This window comes from Pseudophryne corroboree, chromosome 3 (assembly GCF_028390025.1).
Source record: "Pseudophryne corroboree isolate aPseCor3 chromosome 3, aPseCor3.hap2, whole genome shotgun sequence".
In the NCBI taxonomy this organism is placed as follows: Eukaryota; Metazoa; Chordata; class Amphibia; order Anura; family Myobatrachidae; genus Pseudophryne; species Pseudophryne corroboree.
In genome coordinates, this window is record NC_086446.1 from 299,902,431 (window position 1) to 299,923,199 (window position 20,769).

Genomic DNA, 20,769 nt, shown 5'->3' on the forward strand with positions numbered 1-20,769 from the left:
ACCCTCGGGGATGTATCCCAACGTACCCTGTCCTCTGGCGGGAAAGGGTACGCCATTAGTAACTTTTTAGAAATCACTAATTTTTTTATCTGGGGAACACCACGCTTCTTCACACACTTCATTTAACTCATCTGAAGGGGGAAAAACCACTGGTTGCTTTTTCTCCCCAAACATAATACCCTTTTTAGTGGTAACCGGGTTAATGTCAGAAATGTGCAACACATTTTTCATTGCCGTAATCATGCAACGGATAGCCTTAGTGGAATGTACATTTGTCTCGTCGTCGTCGACACTGGAGTCAGACTCCGTGTCAACATCTGTGTCTGCCATCTGAGGTAGCGGGCGTTTTTGAGCCCCTGATGGCCTTTGAGACGCCTGGGCAGGCACAGGCTGAGAAGCCGGCTGTCCCACAGCTGTTATGTCATCTAACCTTTTATGTAAGGAGTTGACACTGTCGGTTAATACCTTCCACATATCCATCCACACTGGTGTCGACCCCGCAGGGGGTGACATCACATTTATCGGCACCTGCTCCGCCTCCACATAAGCCTCCTCATCAAACATGTCGACACAGCCGTACCGACACACCGCACACACACAGGGAATGCTCTGACTGAGGACAGGACCCCACAAAGTCCTTTGGGGAGACAGAGAGAGAGAGTATGCCAGCACACACCACAGCGCTATATAATTAGGGATTTACACTATTACAGAAAGTGATTTTTACCTATAGCTGCTTAACATGTATAGTTTGCGCCTAAATTTAGTGCCCCCCCTCTCTTTTTTACCCTATTGAGCCTGGAAACTGCAGGGGAGAGCCTGGGGAGCTGTCTTCCAGCGGAACTGTGAAGAGAAAATGGCGCCAGTGTGCTGAGGGAGATAGCTCCGCCCCCTTCTCGGCGGGCTTATCCCGCTCTTTTATTAATATTATGGCAGGGGATTTTTACACATATATAGTTTATTAGACTATATTATGTGTGTTTTTGCCATGTTATGGTACTCTAATTGCAGCCCAGGGCGCCCCCCCCCCCCCAGCGCCCTGCACCCATCAGTGACCGGAGTATGTGGTGTGCATGGGGAGCAATGGCGCACAGCTGCAGTGCTGTGCGCTACCTTAATGAAGACCGGAGTCTTCAGCCGCCTATTTTCTCCTCGGAATCTTGCGTCTTCTGGCTCTGCAAGGGGGACGGCGGCGCGGCTCCGAGACCAGACGACCGAGGCTGGGCCTGTGTTCGAGCCCTCTGGAGCTAATGGTGTCCAGTAGCCTAGAAGCCCAAGCTAGCTGCAAGCAGGTAGGTTCGCTTCTCTCCCCTAAGTCCCTCGTAGCAGTGAGTCTGTTGCCAGCAGATCTCACTGAAAATAAAAAACCTAATAAATACTTTCTTTACTAGGAGCTCAGGAGAGCCCCTAGTGTGCAACCAGCTCGAGCCGGGCACAGATTCTAACTGAGGTCTGGAGGAGGGGCATAGAGGGAGGAGCCAGTGCACACCAGATAGTACCTAACCTTTCTTTTAGAGTGCCCAGTCTCCTGCGGAGCCCGTCTATTCCCCATGGTCCTTACGGAGTTCCCAGCATCCACTAGGACGTCAGAGAAATCCGGATTAGTCGAGGAGCTGAGACCTCAGAAGCTCCTATCCAACTTCTCTCCTCAGGACCATAACCTTTCCATTCTACCAGATATTGCAGGTTCTTATGATAATAACGAGAGTCCAGAATAGTTTTGATCTCGAAGTCTGTCCCAGTTTCAGTTTCTACCGAAGTGGGGCTTGAGGGCTTAGAATGAAAACGATTAAGGATGAGAGGATGAAGGAGAGAAACATGAAAGGCATTCGGTATGCGTAGATGAGAAGGTAATCCCAACTTGCAGACCACAGGATTTAGGATTTGTAGCACAGGGTATGGACCGATGAATCTTGGGGCGAACTTCATGGTGGGTACCTTTAGCCGGAGGTTACGTGTGGAGAGCCATACCCTGTCACCAACCTTGTATTGAGGAGCGGCCCGCCGTTTCTAGTCCGCGAAGAACTTGTATCGGACAGAAACCTTTTTAAGACTAGCATGAACCTTACTCCAAATTTGTCTGAAGTGTAGTAGAGTGGAAGTCACAGCTGGAATCTCTCCTGTTGGAAGAATTGGTAATTCCGGAACTCGTGGGTGGAAACCATAGTTGATGAAGAACGGAGATTCGCCAGTGGAGGAATGAAATGAATGGTTATGTGCAAACTCTGCCCAAGGCAATAATTCTACCCAGTTGTCCTGTGAAGGGGAAAGATACAGGCGGAGGAAAGTCTCCAAATCTTGATTGAATCATTCCGTTTGCCCATTAGTTTGGGGGTGATAAGCGGATGAAAACTTAAGTTTAATTTGTAAGGCCGAGCAGAGAGCTTTCCAAAACCTTGCGGTGATCTGTACCCCTCGATCAGAGACTATTTCTTGAGCCAACCCATGCAACCGAAAATGTTCTCGGATGAATAATAGAGCTAATTTAGGAGCTGTTGGCAGACCAGTCAATGGAACGAAGTGCGCCATCTTCGAAAAACGGTTGACGATCACCCAGATGGTTTGTAACCTTTGGAACAGGGCAAGTCGGTGATGAAGTCCATGGTTTCATAGGAATGGACAGAGGATGAAGCAACCCAGCAGGAGGCAGGCGAGGAGATTTATGCTGTGTACACTGTGGACAAGAATTAACGTAATCCTGTACATCCTTCCTCATGGTGTCCCACCAGTAAGATCTTTGCAGAAACTTGTACATCTTCTGGGCGCCGGGATGACCGGAAAACTTGGAGATATGGGCCCACTGTAGTATTCTCGGCCGGAATTTAGCTGGTACGGACATTCTTCCAGGGGAAGGACCTGGAGTAGTTGAGGCAGCGGAGACAGAAATTGGATTCAGAATTAAACTCCGCTCAAAAGAATCCTCTTCATCTGTGGGAGTTTGTGAACGGGACAGCGCATCCGCTCTAGTATTGAAAGTCCCGGCCCGGTACTTGATAACAAAAGAAAATCGAGTGAAGAAGAGTGCCCATCTAGCTTGGCGAGGATTCAAGCACTGTGCGGTTTTGATATACAACAAATTTTTGTGATCAGTGTAAATGGTAATCACATGTTTGGCCCCTTCTAAGAGATATCTCAACTCTTCCAATGCAGATTTAATTGCCAAGAGTTTCTGGTCTCCAATAGTGTAATTTAGTTCGGCCAGAGAGAATTTACGAGAGTGGAAGCCACACGGATGTAATCTCTTATCTGAGGAGTACTGAGAGAGAACTGCCCCAACTCCGACCGAGGATGCGTCAACTTCTAGGAAGAAAGGTTCTTCGAAATTTGGTTGTTGAAGTACTGGAGCGGACATAAAAACTGATTTCAAGTGGGAAAAAGCCTCTATGGCTTCGGGAGGCCACAAACCCGGGTTGGAGCCCTTTCTCGTCAAGGCGGTAATGGGCGCAACAATGGTGGAGAAACTCCTAATGAATTTTCTGTAATAGTTTGCAAAACCCAGGAATCTTTGTATTGCTTTTAAGGAGAGTGGCTGTGCCCAGTCCCGAATGGCGGAAAGTTTCTCCGGGTCCATGCGAAGCTCCGTCCCCGAGATGATATAACCGAAGAACGGTATTGATGTTACTTCGAAGGTACACTTGGAGATCTTGGCATAGAGATGATTCTCACGTAAACTGCGGAGTACCTCTTTGACCTGTGTCCTGTGTTCAGCAAGATCTTTGGAAAAAATCAGTATGTCATCCAAATATACCACGACACTTCGGTATAACATGTCTCGGAAGATTTCGTTGACGAATCCCTGGAAGACAGCAGGAGCATTGCTAAGACCGAACGGCATCACCAGATACTCATAATGCCCATCCCGGTTATTGAAGGCGGTCTTCCATTCATCTCCCTCTCTGATGCGTATAAGGTTATAGGCCCCCCTCAAATCGAGCTTGGAAAAAACGTGGGCACCACGAACTCTATCAAATAGCTCTGTGATTAGGGGCAAGGGGTATTTATTTTTGATGGTAATATCATTTAGGCCGTGGTAGTCGATACATGTTCTTAACCCCCCGTCCTTCTTTTTCACGAAGAAGAAGCCCGCTCCAGCCGGGGAGATAGAGGGGCGAATGAATCCCTTGTGAAGATTGGACTTGATATAGTCTGACATAGCTTGTGTCTCTGGAAGGGACAGAGGATAAATGCGACCCCGGGGCAGCATTTTCCCTGGGATGAGGTCAATGGGGCAGTCCCAAGGCCTATGGGGTGGTAACTGGTCAGCCGCCTGATCCAAGAACACATCCTTGAACTCTTGATACGCCTCCGGGATAAGTTCTTCCTCCGCCTTAGTAGAGACACGAAGCGGACAGACAGGGGTGAGACAGTTAGCGTGACAAAAAGAACTCCAAGACAGAATCTGTGAGGTCTTCCAATCGATATGGGGATTGTGAATTTTGAGCCAAGGCATTCCGAGAACCAGATCGTGATGCATTTCCGGAATCACCAGGCATTCCAAATATTCTTGATGTAGAGCCCCGACCTGTAGTTTAACTGGGACCGTGCACCCTGTTATAATACCCTTGGATATCCTAGTACCATTGATAGCTGTCAAAGAAATAGGCCGCTCGATGGGCTGTACTTTCAAATTCAGGCTTTGGACACAGAGAGAAGAAACGAAATTCCCCGCAGCCCCGGAGTCCAACAGAGCCTCAAAAGACTTGGAAGTAGACTTGGTGGTTAAAGATACAGGGAGCAAACAGTCCGAAGTCGGAGAAGATTTGGTCGTAACCCCCAACTTGACTCCTCCGGAACAAGCTAGGCCTGCTCGTTTCCCGGACGGGATTTGCAGGACTTGATGAAGTGACCTGCAGCTCCGCAGTACAGACAGAGTTTACCCACATGACGACGCTGTCGCTCTTCCGGAGACAATCGGGATCGGTTAATCTGCATGGGTTCGTCCGGACTTGGGCCCACCGCTTGCCTTGCAGGAGGGAGCCGGAACCTAGAACGATCCGATCGACTACTTTCACCTCCACGTTCCTGCATCCGGAGATCTTCCTTGATGCAGAGAGAGATCAATTCCTCTAAAGAATCCGGAAGCTCCCGAGTGACCAACTCATCCTTCAGGCGATCAGTGAGACCGTTCAAGAAAGCAGCTCTCAGGGCCTCATTATTCCAGCGAAGTTCAGAGGCAATGGTTTAAAAATGAACCACATACTGACCCACGGATCGGGAGCCTTGACGGATGCGGAGCAAGTCAGAAGAGGCCGAGGTCATCCTGCCGGGCTCGTCAAAAATTATTCGAAAAGACGTGATGAATTCGGGGTAATTGGAAACCAGTGAATCAGATCGTTCCCATAATGGAGACACCCAATCCAAGGCAGATCCTTCCAGCAGAGAAATAATATATGCCACCTTGGACCGGTCTGTAGGAAAGTTATGTGCAAGTAGCTCGAAATGAACCTCGCATTGGTTTAAAAAACCACGACAATTTTTAGGATTCCCATTATAACGGGATGGAGTAGGTAGTTGAAGGCGCGGAGTGGCACCGGCCGATGGCTGAACATTGCTGGAAGCGGCAACTGGTGCGGCTACGGGAACTGGTGCTGGAATTACCAAGGCTGGGGACACTTGAATCTGATCCAGACGCCCGGACAACTCCTGGAGGTACTGCATCACCTGACCTTGTGCCGCTTCCTGACTTTGTACTCGGGAAGCCAGATTCTGGATAGCACTTGATTCCGTGTTCCGATCCCCCGGGTCCATGTGGCCTGAGTATACTATCACTGACCTGGTTTGGGATTGTTGTGGACTCGGGGTATCTTCCGAAGATCGGGAAGAGGAACCGCAACTGGACCGCAACAGAGATGGCCGAATGTAGGTTTTCCTCATACAGGATTCGGACAGCAGGCAGGAGGCACGTGTTGGATATTGAAGATCTCCTGAAAAACAAGAACTTGAAAGGGCTGATGAATCCTCTGCAGACAGACGATAATGAACGTGGCAGGAGAACAGGAAGATTGAGAATAGTAACCGTGGCTGGAATGCACGGTGCGGAAGCCTGTGTTTGCTGGACGCACGGTAAATTAGAGGTACAGGACGCGGAAGGCACTGACTGTGCTAGGAGATACAGAAGTGCTTGGCGGCACTGAGGTGCTTGGAGGCACGGAGGTGCTTGAGGTACGGAGGTGCTTGGAGGCATGGAGGTGCTGGAGGCACGGGGGTACTTGGGGCACAGAGGTGCTCGGAGGCACGGAGGTGCTGGAGGCACAGAGGTGCTTGAGGCACGGAGGTGCTTGGGGCACGGAGGTGCTTGAGGCACGGAGGTGCTTGGAGGCACGGAGGTGCCGGAGGCACGGAGGTGCTTGGCGCCCGGAGGTGCTCGGAGGCATGGAGGTGCTTGAGGCACGGAGGTGCTTGGGGCACGGTGGTGCTTGGAGGCACGGAGGTGCTGGGAGGCACGGAGGTGCTGGAGGCACGGAGGTGCTTGGAGGCACGGAGGTGCTGGAGGCACGGAGGTGCTTGGAGGCACGGAGGTGCTGGAGGCACGGAGGTGCTTGGAGGCACGGAGGTGTTTGGGCACGGAGGTCTGGTGATCACCACTCTGGGGAACTGATGATACTCAGGCACTGATGCAGTGCCTGGCGCCTGAATTTATACTTCCCACCACCGTCTGATGACGTCACCCGCCCAGACGCGCAGAGAGGACCAGCACGCCTGGAAAGGTAAGTATGGCGGGCGGGGCGGCGGCGTGACAGCCAATAGCGAACCTCAGGTATTGTTGATGTGACACTGCTATAGGAATATGCAGGTAAGCATCCTGTATGTCCAGGGAGACCATGTAGTCCCCAGGTTCCAAGGCCAGAACTATAGAGCGAAGGGTTTCCATACGGAAATTGAAAATCTTCACAAACTTGTTCAGTGCCTTGAGGTTGAGAATGGGCCGGGAGGACCCATTCAGTTTCGGGACTAGAAACAGCGGAGAATAGTACCCCCGGCCCCTCTGAGCAAGAGGCACCTGTACTACGACTCCTGTATCCAGGAGGGTCTGTACCACCGAATGCAGAGTGTCTGCCTTTGTCTGGTCCGACGGGACGTCTGTCTGGCAAAATCGATGAGGGAGTCGGTTTTTGAAGGCTATGGCGTAACCTTGAGTGATGACTTCCTGTACCCAGGCATCTAAAGTGGTCTTCAACCATTCCTGGGTATACCCTAGAAGCCAGCCCCCCACCCTGGGATCCCCCAGGGGGAGGCCCGCCCCGTCATGCGGCAGGCTTATTGGTCTTGGCTGCTGGCTGACGGGCAGCCCAGGCTCTTTTGGGCTTCGGCTTACCAGGTTTGGAAGTGCGGGCCTGCTTATGGTACGCCTGACCTTTTGCTTTACCTGACGGACGAAAGGGGCGAAAGGACGTGCCTTTGGCCTTCGACACAGAAGGAGCTGTATTAGGCAGACAGGCAGTTTTGGCAGTAGCCAAGTCAGTCACTATCTTATTTAAGTCCTCCCCAAACAGAATATCCCCCTTGAAAGGGAGTACCTACAGGGTTTTTCTAGAGTCCAGATCCACAGACCAGGATCTCAGCCACAATATCCTGCGAGCCAGGACTGACGTAGTAGAGGCCTTGGCTGCTAGGATACCGGCATCAGAAGCTGCCTCTTTAATATAGCGAGAAGCTGTGACAATATATGACAAGCATTGTCTAGCATGGTCAGAGGAGATTTCAGCTTCTAACTCCAAGGCCCATGCTTCAATAGCCTCTGCCGCCCATGTAGCTGCAATAGTGGGCCTTTGTTCAGCACCCGTGAGGGTGTAAATTGCTTTTAGACAACCCTCGACATGTTTATCCGTAGGCTCTTTTAGAGACGTGACGGTAGTGACAGGTAGAGCTGAGGAAACCACCATCCTAGCCACATGTGAGTCTACTGGAGGAGGTGTTTCCCAATTCTTAGACAGCTCTGGCGTGAGGGGATAGCGAGCCAGCATCTTCTTTTGAGGCACAAACTTCTTTCCCGGGTTTTCCCAGGGTTCCTGACGTATATCCACTAGGTGGTCAGAGTGAGATAAAACTTGTTTAATCACCTTCTGACGCTTGAACCTATCTGGTTTCTTAGGAGGAACGGATGGCTCGGGATCATCCGTAATCTGCAGAATTAATTTAATAGCCTCCAAAAGATCAGGAACATCCACATGTGAACTACCCTCCCCATCAGCCGTATCTGAGTCACAACCTGTGGGGTCAGTGTATGTGCTGTCTTCATCAGACGAGGTGTCAGTGACAGCAGTGGATTGTGAGGAGATGAGCTCTCGCTTAGAGGACCTCTTGGACTTAGGCGAGCGATAGTCAGACTTTTTAGTAGTCAGGGACTGGTTCAACTTCTTTAATTGAGCAGATAAATCGTCCGCCCACGGCGGGTTAGCTGCAGGGACCACATACGGTTGTACCAGCATTGGGGGTCCCATAGGGGGTGTTAGTTTATGAACAGGCCCTGACATGCCACATGGAGCATTATGGGGTTGCTCCAAGGTAGGTAGCTCTTAGCTTAGACATATTGTAGTAAGGAGCCATTATCATGTGGCTCCTTGCTGGTTAATCTTAGACCCAGATTGGGGTAATGGAGGTGTGAGGTGTGGTGCCTCTGGACTGGCTGAGCTGGATGGCCTTAGTGTGGCATACCTTTACATTCTAATAACACTTTTCACTTATTAATATTTTTAACACTATTTCTCTATTTTAATTGCATTTCATTTTTGTATCACTTTCTCTATAGCTTCGGCTTCCTAAATACTAATTTATTAACACTATAGTTTTTTCACTGGTATGCTACGCTGGGCTTTCTGGCTTATGCTGGTGTTTTGGGGTGCCACACCCTGCACCTAGATATAGCGCTAGGGACCCCAAATATACAGAGACGCCTTGATGCGGCTTTGGGGCTTATTCACACATTTGCGCAAATATGTGTAACGAAGATCTCTGAATTCTATTATTATGTGGAAATTATATCTGGTTACGGTAATCATTCAGGGTGCTGGGGGAAACAAATGCCTTTTTTTCTTGTTATGAACTAGCGTATGCAGAAGCGTGGAAAAAGCGGCCCACGGAGGGTCAGTATGTGCCTCCGTTGCCACAGTCCCACTGGGGGGCAAGGAGCCCCCAGAACCAGAGCCCACAGCTGCTATATTCTCCCCATATGTGCCTGTGGCTTCAGCAACACCAGCAGTGTGTTCCACCCCAGAACCGTTACCCTCAGAAGCAGACATGATATAACTTGCAGTATGAGGTAACACAGTACAATTATTAGCAGCACTATATCCCTAAACCCAAGCCCCTGCGCAGTGTAGTCAGCACCAGCAGAGATAAAGGAGAGATATGGTGACTAAATCACAGAGAAAAATACGTAATACAGTATATCTTTGTGAAAATCCTATATTAAATAACACCTGACGCACCAAGCCCCCTCAGGTTATAGAATATAGGGATAGCAAGTTGAGTGAAAGACACGAGATGGACACCACTCAGCTATCAATGCACACACAAATAGTCACAGTTTGTACAATGCAGAGGTTATTACAGACAATAATACTGCACTGGACTAGCTTACACAGCTATATAGTCAATAGATATAACACTACACAGTAAGAAACTGGATGTATATCACAGGGTAATTGTACTATAAACCCCTGACTAAATGCACTCTTTCTTACTAACACTGACTAAAAAGTAGTGATGAGCGGGTTCGGTTTCTCGGAAACCGAACCCCCCCGAACTTCACCCTTTTTACACGGGTCCGAGCCATACTCGGATTCTCCCGTAAGGCTCGGGTAACCCGAGCGCGCCCGAACGTCATCATCCCGCTTTCGGATTCTCGCGAGATTCGGATTCTATATAAGCAGCCGCGCGTTGCCGCCATTTTCACTCGTGCATTGGAAATGTTAGGGAGAGGACGTGGCTGGCGTCCTCTCCGTTATTGTTGAACTTGATTGTGCTTTATTGCTTAATTGTGGGGAGGGCTGGGGAGCAGCTGTATAATATAGGAGGAGTACAGTGCAGAGTTTTGCTGATCAGTGACCACCAGTTATCCGTTCTCTGCCTAGAAAAAAACGTTCCATATCTGTGCTCAGTGTGCTGCATATATCTGTGCTCACACTGCTTAATTGTGGGGACTGGGGAGCAGCTGTATTAAATAGCAGGAGTACAGTGCAGAGTTTTGCTGACAGTGACCACCAGTATACGTTGTATGCCTGAAAAACACTCCATATCTGTGCTCTGTGTGCTGCTTTATTGTGGGGACTGGGGACCACCAGTATAATATTATATAGGAGGAGTACAGTGCAGAGTTTTGCTGACCAGTGACCACCAGTATATAATAAATAGCATTACGGTACTGTAGGCCACTGCTGTACCTACCTCTGTGTCGTCATTAAGTATACTATCCATCTAGATTCTATACCTGTGGTGCATTTCAGTTGTGCAGTTTGCTGACACAGTGACCACCAGTATATATAGCAGTACGGTACGGAAGGCCACTGCTGTACCTACCTCTGTGTCGTCATTAAGTATACTATCCATCTACATTCTATACCTGTGGTGCATTTTAGTTTTGCAGTTTGCTGACACAGTGACCACCAGTATACTATATATAGCAGTACGGAAGGCCACTGCTGTACCTACCTCTGTGTCGTCATTAAGTATACTATCCATCTAGATTCTACACCTGTGGTGCATTTCAGTTGTGCAGTTTGCTGACACAGTGACCACCAGTATACTATATATAGCAGTACGGTACGGAAGGCCACTGCTCTACCTACCTCTGTGTCGTCAAGTATACTATCCATCCATACCTGTGGTGCATTTCAGTTGTGCGCAGTATATATAGTAGTAGGCTATTGCTATTGATAGTTACTGGCATATAATTCCACACATTAAAAAATGGAGAACAAAAATGTGGAGGTTAAAATAGGGAAAGATCAAGATCCACTTCCACCTCGTGCTGAAGCTGCTGCCACTAGTCATGGCCGAGACGATGAAATGCCATCAACGTCGTCTGCCAAGGCCGATGCCCAATGTCATAGTAGAGAGCATGTAAAATCCAAAAAACAAAAGTTCAGTAAAATGACCCAAAAATCAAAATTAAAAGCGTCTGAGGAGAAGCGTAAACTTGCCAATATGCCATTTACGACACGGAGTGGCAAGGAACGGCTGAGGCCCTGGCCTATGTTCATGGCTAGTGGTTCAGCTTCACATGAGGATGGAAGCACTCATCCTCTCGCTAGAAAACTGCAGTGCCACTCCTAGATGGGCCAGGTGTTTGTGTCGGCCACTTGTGTCGCTTAGCTTAGTCACACAGCGACCTTGGTGCGCCTCTTTTTTTCTTTGCATCATGTGCTGTTTGGGGACAATTTTTTTGAAGTGCCATCCTGTCTGACACTGCAGTGCCACTCCTAGATGGGCCAGGTGTTTGTGTCGGCCACTTGTGTCGCTTAGCTTAGTCACACAGCGACCTTGGTGCGCCTCTTTTTTTCTTTGCATCATGTGCTGTTTGGGGACTATTTTTTTTAAGTGCCATCCTGCCTGACACTGCAGTGCCACTCCTAGATGGGCCAGGTGTTTGTGTCGGCCACTTGTGTCACTTAGCTTAGCCATCCAGCGACCTCGGTGCAAATTTTAGGACTAAAAATAATATTGTAAGGTGTGAGGTGTTCAGAATAGACTGGAAATGAGTGGAAATTATGGTTATTGAGGTTAATAAAACTATGGGATCAAAATGACCCCCAAATTCTATGATTTAAGCTGTTTTTTAGGGTTTTTTGTAAAAAAAACACCCGAATCCGCCGAAAAAAATTCGGTGAGGTTTTGCCAAAACGCGTCCGAATCCAAAACACGGCCACGGAACCGAATCCAAAACCAAAACACAAAAACCCGAAAAATGTCCGGTGCACATCACTACTAAAAAGGCAGGTAGAATACTTAAGTGTCATGTAAAGGCACAGCGCTGACAACCAGGCGGCTTTACATAGGAGGATTTACCCAAGCAGTCCCAGGAACAGTGAGCTGAGGAGTAATGGCGCCGCAGACACTGACAGGGAGTGAGGAAAAGACAGAGTTGCAGCTCCAGGGCGGGAATACTTGCTGGAAATGGCGCCCTGGGGCTGGGGGAGGGGCTTCAGGTCTAAGCCTTATCCCCCTTGCTGGCAAAACCACCGGGTACTGTGGGCGATATTAAAATCGGTTTTAAGAGAAAACCTGACCTGCGCCCATGCGCCTGGTGATCTAGTGGGATCGCCTGTATCCACAGTGTCCACCGCTAGCGCGACCGGCCCGCCTCCCACTGACGGCGCCGGATCACGATAAAGACCGGGTCCCGCGAGCGGGACCCACTTACCACTTCCCGAAGCGCGGCCACGCGATCCTGGAGAGCCCCAGCTGTGTGTGTCTAACATGAAGAAAACCGGAGCCTCCGCTGTAGGTACCCGGCAACCAGGGCTCGGGAGTGTACAGCGCCGCTGGGGAGAGCTGGAGCCGCAGCAGTGAATGTCACAAGACATTTACCACCGCTGCTGCCCTTGAAGTCTTCACTTTTTACCTCATAAAAAGCTTTTCTCAGGGCTGCTTGGAGCAGCCCCTCTGTTAAGTGCCTGCTTACTGCAGCACCAACTGACAAACTGAGCTCCTGTGCTGGGAGGCGGGGTGATATAGGAGGCGGCGCTGTGCATTCTGGGAACAGTCAAAGCTTTGAGCCTGTTGGTGACTCGGATCAAGATCCTACTCTACACCCCATTGTCCAGACTTGTGGAGCCCAGTGTACTCCGCAGCAGAAATATATATACATATATATATATATATATATACACACTTGTTGAAAGCAGCACTCCCAGTAAATATTCATAAAAGCTGGTGCCCTCCAAAAAAACCACTGCGGGTCCAAAATAGCAAGCATATAGGCGGCACTCAGAAGAAATAGAGACAACAGGCAGTTGTATCAATCAACTGCCTGTTGTCTCTATTTCTTCTGAGTGCCGCCTATGTACTTGCTATATATATATATACCGTGAGGAAACAATGGCGGCACTCTGGAGACTCAGTTAAAGGAGTGAACAAATCAGTGCTGTTCAATCAACATTTCGGGGGTGCTGGCCCCCGTCTTCAGGATACACTATATATATATATATATATATATATATATATATATATATATCTATCTGTATACATAGTGGATGAACTACAAGTACTAGCACGGTTTGCAACATGTCATAATGTTAAACTTTATGAAGCAAAACTAAGACACAAAGTACCAAACAGATGTCAATGTAACAGGAGAGGGACAGACATTTATTTAGTGACTACTCTTACGAAAAAATTAAAACTTTTTTTTTGCGTAAGCAAATAAACTGATGTATAGGCCTGACAGGCACAGTTTATTACCATTACATCAGATAGCAATTTGTGCATAGCTGTGCAATTAGCAGCAAGCAGAGGAGAGCAAACGAGCTGACCCGACAGCAGCGAGCAGATGGTGAATCAAGTTGTCTTTCAATACTGTACCTTGCACAGCGCTTTCATTAACTGAAACGTAATAAGTCTTGTTTTTGAACTCTGGGGCATTATCATTGATGTCCAAAATCTTCAGATGAATACCAAGCCTGGTACCCACTTTCATAGAAGTTTTGTTGATTGCATTGAATCTCCACTACATGTAAACAAAAACAAAGTTGCAGAGAACTTTGGCAGCCGGTGCTATTAAGTAAGACTATCAGAAGCAGTGGCAGCAGATAGGTATAACACAGCAGCTGTTGACAAAAGGGAATATACCAGATGGAAAGTTGTGGGCAATTATCTGCAGGAAAGGTGATTGTTTTTAATTGGGGTGCTAAAATAATTTAAATCCACACAACATTTATATCAAGAAAACTAAAAGTATAGTATAGTCAGTAGTAAATAAGGGAACAGTGCAACACAAGTGAGTATTCTTTTCAGTCCCTTTAATTCATATTCCGTTTCAAAATTATTTTACAGTATTATGTACTGGCAATAACAGTGATATATTAATAAAAAGAACACTAACATGACAATGTGTACATCACAGATGACTGTTGCACTTCACATGTACTATCAATGCCCATGTTAATAGCCTAAGGCAACAAGAATAGGTACCACAATTCAGGGACGTGTGGAGAGGTAATTTCTAAGGAGGCACTGGTTAGTACCAGAGCCAGATTTACACACAATGGGCGGGATGTACTTAGCCTTGATAAGTGATAATTTCACAGTGATAAAGCACCAGCCAGTCAGCTCCTGTCATATTTCAAACAAAGCCTGTGACATGGCAGCTAGGAGCTGATTGGCTGGTGCTTTATCACCGTAAAATTATCACTTTTCAAGGCTTAGTACAATATATGAGCCAAATGGTTCATGTGGGCATTATACACAGGTGCAGCAATGTAAACTCCTGGAAATTTGGTGAGTTTTGATCAGAAATAGGAAGAAAAGATAGGCAGGGGGGGCACTGCCTCACCTGCCATATACTTTTTACTTTAGAGATTTGACCATAAAAATCATTAGAATAATACAAATAAGATATTTTTTAACATATTCTTTGTATTTTTCATATACTTTATACAGTCAAAACTCTGGCACAAATGTTAGTATGACAGGAAAGGCTCTGCCTCACCTCACCGCACGTCACTGCCACAATAGCACATCACTTTTAGGAGATAGCTTGTACTGTAGGTTTGATACAGTATGTCATGCCAGATCTGTCTGATAATTGGTGACTTAGCAAATGGATGCTTTATTTAAACAATAAAGGGGCAACATTTCTCATCTTCTACCCAAATCTCCATCATAGTGTGAGCTAGCCTGTGCTATATGCTAACCCCTGTGTTCATTAGCAATCATGCCACTCAGAATGCCATTCAGAATTAGCCCCATAGAGGAAACAGTTTTATGGTTACTGTAATAGCAATTTAGGAGCTGTTGAACTTTATAAACAAACATATTTTTCCCCAGCTGTGATAGCTCTGTAACACTTACTAGGAAAAAAGGAGTGGTTTCATAGTCTATTTTCTGGTGCACGTAGATTGATCCGTAATCTTCATTTATGTGGAAAAGCCCCTTGGGATCTTCATCGACTCCTTTCCCTTGTAGCTTGTATATAAGTTTGAATCCTTCCTCCAGTTTCACCTGCCAGATACCAGTCATGAGAGACAGACAATTAATTAATACACTGTAATTAATCTATGCTTTCCACCTTGACATATCACATAACTGGACAAATACAGATAAACATGCATCGCATTTTTAACAAGGGGGGTCATTCCGAGTTGTTCGCTCGGTAAAAATCTTCGCATCGCAGCGATTTTCCGCTTAATGCGCATGCACAATGTCCGCACTGCGACTGCGCCAAGTAAATTTGCTATGCACTTAGGATTTTTACTCACGGCTTTTTCTTCGTTCTGGCGATCGTAATGTGATTGACAGGAAATGGGTGTTACTGGGCGGAAACTGGCCGTTTTATGGGCGTGTGGGAAAAAACGCTACCGTTTCCGGAAAAAACGCGGGAGTGGCTGGAGAAACGGAGGAGTGTCTGGGCGAACGCTGGGTGTGTTTGTGACGTCAAACCAGGAACGACAAGCACTGAAATGATCGCAGATGCCGAGTAAGTCTGGAGCTACTCAGAAACTGCTACGAGGTGTGTAATTAATCGCAATATTGCGAATACATCGTTCGCAATTTTAAGATGCTAAGATTCACTCCCAGTAGGCGGCAGCTTAGCATGAGCAAATCTGCTAAAATCCGCTTGCGAGCGAACAACTCGGAATGACCCCCAATGTATCTTTTTAATGAGGTTTTCCATCTTTAATTAGCATATCCACCTGTACCTTTTACCTGATACACCAGAACCTTTACTACATGTCCTTCTCTTATGGCTTTTAAGACTTCCAGCCCAGGTTGTTTTATTTTTGTTTTCTGGGTACAACAGATTGACTTTTCATACAATGTGTTACATAGTTATATAGTTACATAGTTGTTGAGGTTGAAAAAAGACAAATGTCCATCGAGTTCAACCTATATTATATATATATATATTTTTTTTTAGTTAATTAAATGCTGTATCCCTGGATTTTTTTTCCGCTTGGAATTTATCTAATCCATTTTTAAACTTATTGATTGAGTCTACCATTACTACCCTCTCTGGCAGAGAATTCCGAATCCTCACTGCTCTTACTGTGAAGAACCCTTTTCTCCGTTGAGTATGGAAATTTTTTTCTTCTAACCTCAGGGGGTGTCCTCGTGTCCTATGTAATTTTTTTTTTTTAAACAAATCGTTGGATAAATCCTTGTATTGTCCCTTAATGTATTTATAAATATTAATAATGTCCCCTCTCAGTCGCCTCTTTTCCAGTGTGAACATATCTAACTTTTTAAGTCTTTCCTCATAATTCAGTGCCTCTAACCCCTTAATCAGTTTAGTGGCTCGCCTCTGAACCCTTTCGTGTTCTCTTAGTAGGTATTGTTTTGTGATCATCAGATAATAAAAAAATTAAACTAGAAAAAGAATCAAGAAGTCTAAGATGGTCAGATGGTTAAGATGGTGTGGTTATAATGACCAGATCTCCCACATCCTCCATCAAGGTAAACACTGTAAACAATATAAAGAAAATCACGTTTTCTAAGTTTTGGATGCATTCTTATATGTACCAAGCTCCAGAATGCAGTACATTCTGGAGCTTGGATCCAATGGTTAATGTCATCTTTAGAATATTTAATTATCATATTTTCATACAAACATCCCTTATTGAATGTCACTATGCCTCTTCCAGCAGAGGGCGCTCTTATAGCAATACAATTATCAGAGAACGCAGCAACAACACACAGTGACCTCTTTAGAAGATATTTCTTCACTCTTTATCATACAAATCACAATGATTAAAAGTCACTGACTGATATTTGGCAAAATACTAAAGCTACAACCATAATTTTAAAAGGAGAACAAATCACATTGGACGTGAGAAAGAAAGCAGAGTAGATTTACACTTTACATGAGAAAGTTAGTAAAATATGTCATGCTTTGAGTTTCTTCTTGACTTTTTTACATTTAGATAAAATGACTCAACATGAGAGATGATTTAAGAACAGCAGGTGTCCCTGCTGTAGGCAGTTTTAAAGGTGTGTCAGGTAATGTATGGTATATGAATATAGACACACCATCTGTTAGTTATAGGTATATGAAATTGTCAAGACTCATTATTACAGATACCATATGCTATGCTAGATCTGTTTGGAGCATTGTAAGGTTCATTAAGCCCTTCTGTCTAGGCCTCAAGAGAATCCAAAGGTCTCTTGTATATCTGATGCTAGCTAGATAAAAGAGGTATTCCATGCTTAATCTAGCCCCCGGGTGTTATGGTGGCAGCTGAGTGTGTTGGTGTGATCCCTAGGAAAAAAATGGGCAGAAACTAGTTAATGATGGTTTTAAATGCTATGTACAAGAAAACAGACCAGATCTGTCACGTTAAGGATTGGGAATAAAAATCATCGGTTACGGTCAATAACCAAGACTCTAACAATCCCAGGAAGTGATGTGATTAAGTACACGCTGATAAATCAGGATTGGCCAGAGGTATATCATATCACCATATTAATAACTGTGCTCTACATATATGAAGTGTCAGGTTACAGGAACCATGGTGCACTCTCTCAGATTCCTCAACATAGCAGTTTTAAGGAAAAGAAAACCATTTAAGCTAGGCTATAAATGTCCTACATAACACGAGATTGTCCGTAAAATCGTAATTCAGTGAAACAGCCTGTCTGAGTGACTGGCTATTGTGGCTTATTTATTAACTAAAACTATTTTTCTCTTTAATATGTTACATGTTAAATCTTCACTATTCATGGAGATGATAGGTGAAACTTCAGGGTAATTAGTGAAGAAGCTCCCGCAGGGGCATCATATTCAATAAGATACAGTCATGGCAAAGAAATAACAGTAGAGTTATACTGTAGCTTTCACTATGACTCTATATTGCTGGGTTCAGACTCATCCATGCCATTGGACATGCTCTGCCATCACACATGTGCACAGAAAAAGAATCTCAAGGAGAATGTGGGAGAGTTACAGCATACAGTACCAGTGAATGATGAAAAGATTCCTCTGAGCTGTCAACAAAAACTAAGCTTTTTTCCCTATATTGAAAGCCCAGGAGGATCTTCTGATCTTACCCTGGTAAGCTGTAGTTTCTCCCCTTCCTCCTTATTTTTACCAAATACAAGAGATAACTATGATAAATTTATGGTACTTTGACATAATTTATAGTACAACACAGTTTAATAGATAGTCCCCCTAGAGTCTACACCATGCTATGTGGAGATATCTGCCATTACTCTTCAAAAGATAGGCAATAGTGTTTTTATTGTCCCTGAAAATAATCAAATATTGCTAATTATATTTCAGTTAGACCAAGAAGATAATTACTTAAACAAAAAAAGGTATAATCATGCTATATAATTCTATTGACACAATTAAGAGTACATGGTCTGTGTAATTTCATTATAAACACGTTTTATTGCAATATTATTTACTTAATGGTATTTACATAAATGACAAAGTGGTAAATTCATAAGATTTTGATAGACAGTACAGCAATATATGCCTGTATGTGTCACTCTGGAGTCTGGTCTGAGTATCTACTAGAGATGAGCGCCTGAAATTTTTCGGGTTTTGTGTTTTGGTTTTGGGTTCGGTTCCGCGGCCGTGTTTTGGGTTCGACTGCGTTTTGGCAAAACCTCACCGAATTTTTTTTGTCGGATTCGGGTGTGTTTTGGATTCGGGTGTTTTTTTCAAAAAACACTAAAAAACAGCTTAAATCATTGAATTTGCGGTCATTTTGATCCCATAGTATTATTAACCTCAATAACCATAATTTATACTCATTTTCAGTCTATTCTGAACACCTCACACCTCACAATATTATTTTTAGTCCGTGGTTAAGTGGACATTGGGTACAACTGCATTTTTTAGGACACTGGTGAGTCTTTTTCTGACGTCCGTGTACATTCTCGGTATCGCCTGCCTAGAGAAGTGGAACCTAGATGGTATTTGGTAACGGGGGCACACTGCCTCAATAAATTGTCTAGTTCCCTGTGAACTAACGGCGGATACCGGACGCACGTCTAACACCAACATAGTTGTCAAGGCCTCAGTTATCCGCTTTGCAGCAGGATGACTGCTGTGATATTTCATCTTCCTCGCAAAGGACTGTTGAACAGTCAATTGCTTACTGGAAGTAGTACAAGTGGGCTTACGACTTCCCCTCTGGGATGACCATCGACTCCCAGCAGCAACAACAGCAGCGCCAGCAGCAGTAGGCGTTACACGCAAGGATGCATCGGAGGAATCCCAGGCAGGAGAGGACTCGTCAGAATTGCCAGTGACATTGCCTGCAGGACTATTGGCATTCCTGGGGAAGGAGGAAATTGACACTGAGGGAGTTGGTGGGGTGGTTTGCGTGAGCTTGGTTACAAGAGGAAGGGATTTACTGGTCAGTGGACTGCTTCCGCTGTCACCCAAAGTTTTTGAACTTGTCACTGACTTATTATGAATGCGCTGCAGGTGACGTATAAGGGAGGATGTTCCGAGGTGGTTAACGTCCTTACCCCTACTTATTACAGCTTGACAAAGGGAACACACGGCTTGACACCTGTTGTCCGCATTTCTGGTGAAATACTTCCACACCGAAGAGCTGATTTTTTTGGTATTTTCACCAGGCATGTCAACGGCCATATTCCTACCACGGACAACAGGTGTCTCCCCGGGTGCCTGACTTAAACAAACCACCTCACCATCAGAATCCCCTGGTCAATTTCCTCCCCAGCGCCAGCAACACCCATATCCTCCTCATCCTGGTGTACTTCAACACTGACATCTTCAATCTGACTATCAGGAACTGGACTGCGGGTGCTCCTTCCATCACTTGCAGGGGGCGTGCAAATGGTGGAAGGCGCATGCTCTTCACGTCCAGTGTTGGGAAGGTCAGGCATCGCAACCGACACAATTGGAGTCGGACTCTCCTTGTGGATTTGGGATTTCGAAGAACGCACAGTTCTTTGCGGTGCTACTGCTTTTGCCAGCTTTAGTCTTTTCATTTTTCTAGCGAGAGGCTGAGTGCTTCCATCCTCATGTGAAGCTGAACCACTAGCCATGAACATAGGCCAGGGCCTCAGCCGTTCCTTGCCACTCCGTGTGGTAAATGGCATATTGGCAAGTTTACGCTTCTCCTCCGACAATTTTATTTTAGGTTTTGGAGTCCTTTTTTTACTGATATTTGGTGTTTTGGATTTGACATGCTCTGTACTATGACATTGGGCATCGGCCTTGGCAGACGACGTTGCTGGCATTTCATCGTCTCGGCCATGACTAGTGGCAGCAGCTTCAGCACGAGGTGGAAGTGGATCTTGATCTTTCCCTAATTTTGGAACCTCACCATTTTTGTTCTCCATATTTTAATAGGCACAACTAAAAGGCACCTCAGGTAAACAATGGAGATGGATGGATTGGATACTAGTATACAATTATGGACGGGCTGCCAAGTGCCGACACAGAGGTAGCCACAGCCGTGAACTACCGCACTGTACTGTGTCTGCTGCTAATATATAGACTGGTTGATAAAGAGATAGTATACTCGTAACTAGTATGTATGTATAAAGAAAGAAAAAAAAACCACGGTTAGGTGGTATATACAATTATGGACGGGCTGCCGAGTGCCGACACAGAGGTAGCCACAGCCGTGA

At 45.8% G+C, this 20,769-nt stretch overlaps 1 protein-coding gene across 1 annotated transcript in view; it reads right to left on the reverse strand.

The window, feature by feature from the left end:
- The window catches only part of LOC135057250 (cadherin-like protein 26), a 173,698-nt gene that overhangs the window by 117,795 nt on the left and 35,134 nt on the right, over window positions 1–20,769 (reverse strand). The window contains exons 4-5 of the mRNA XM_063963142.1: window positions 15,010–15,159; window positions 13,522–13,666 (exon numbers count right to left, since the gene is read on the reverse strand). Of these exons, the coding sequence (XP_063819212.1) occupies window positions 13,522–13,666; window positions 15,010–15,159 (295 nt within the window). The remainder of the gene's footprint in view (window positions 1–13,521; window positions 13,667–15,009; window positions 15,160–20,769) is intronic.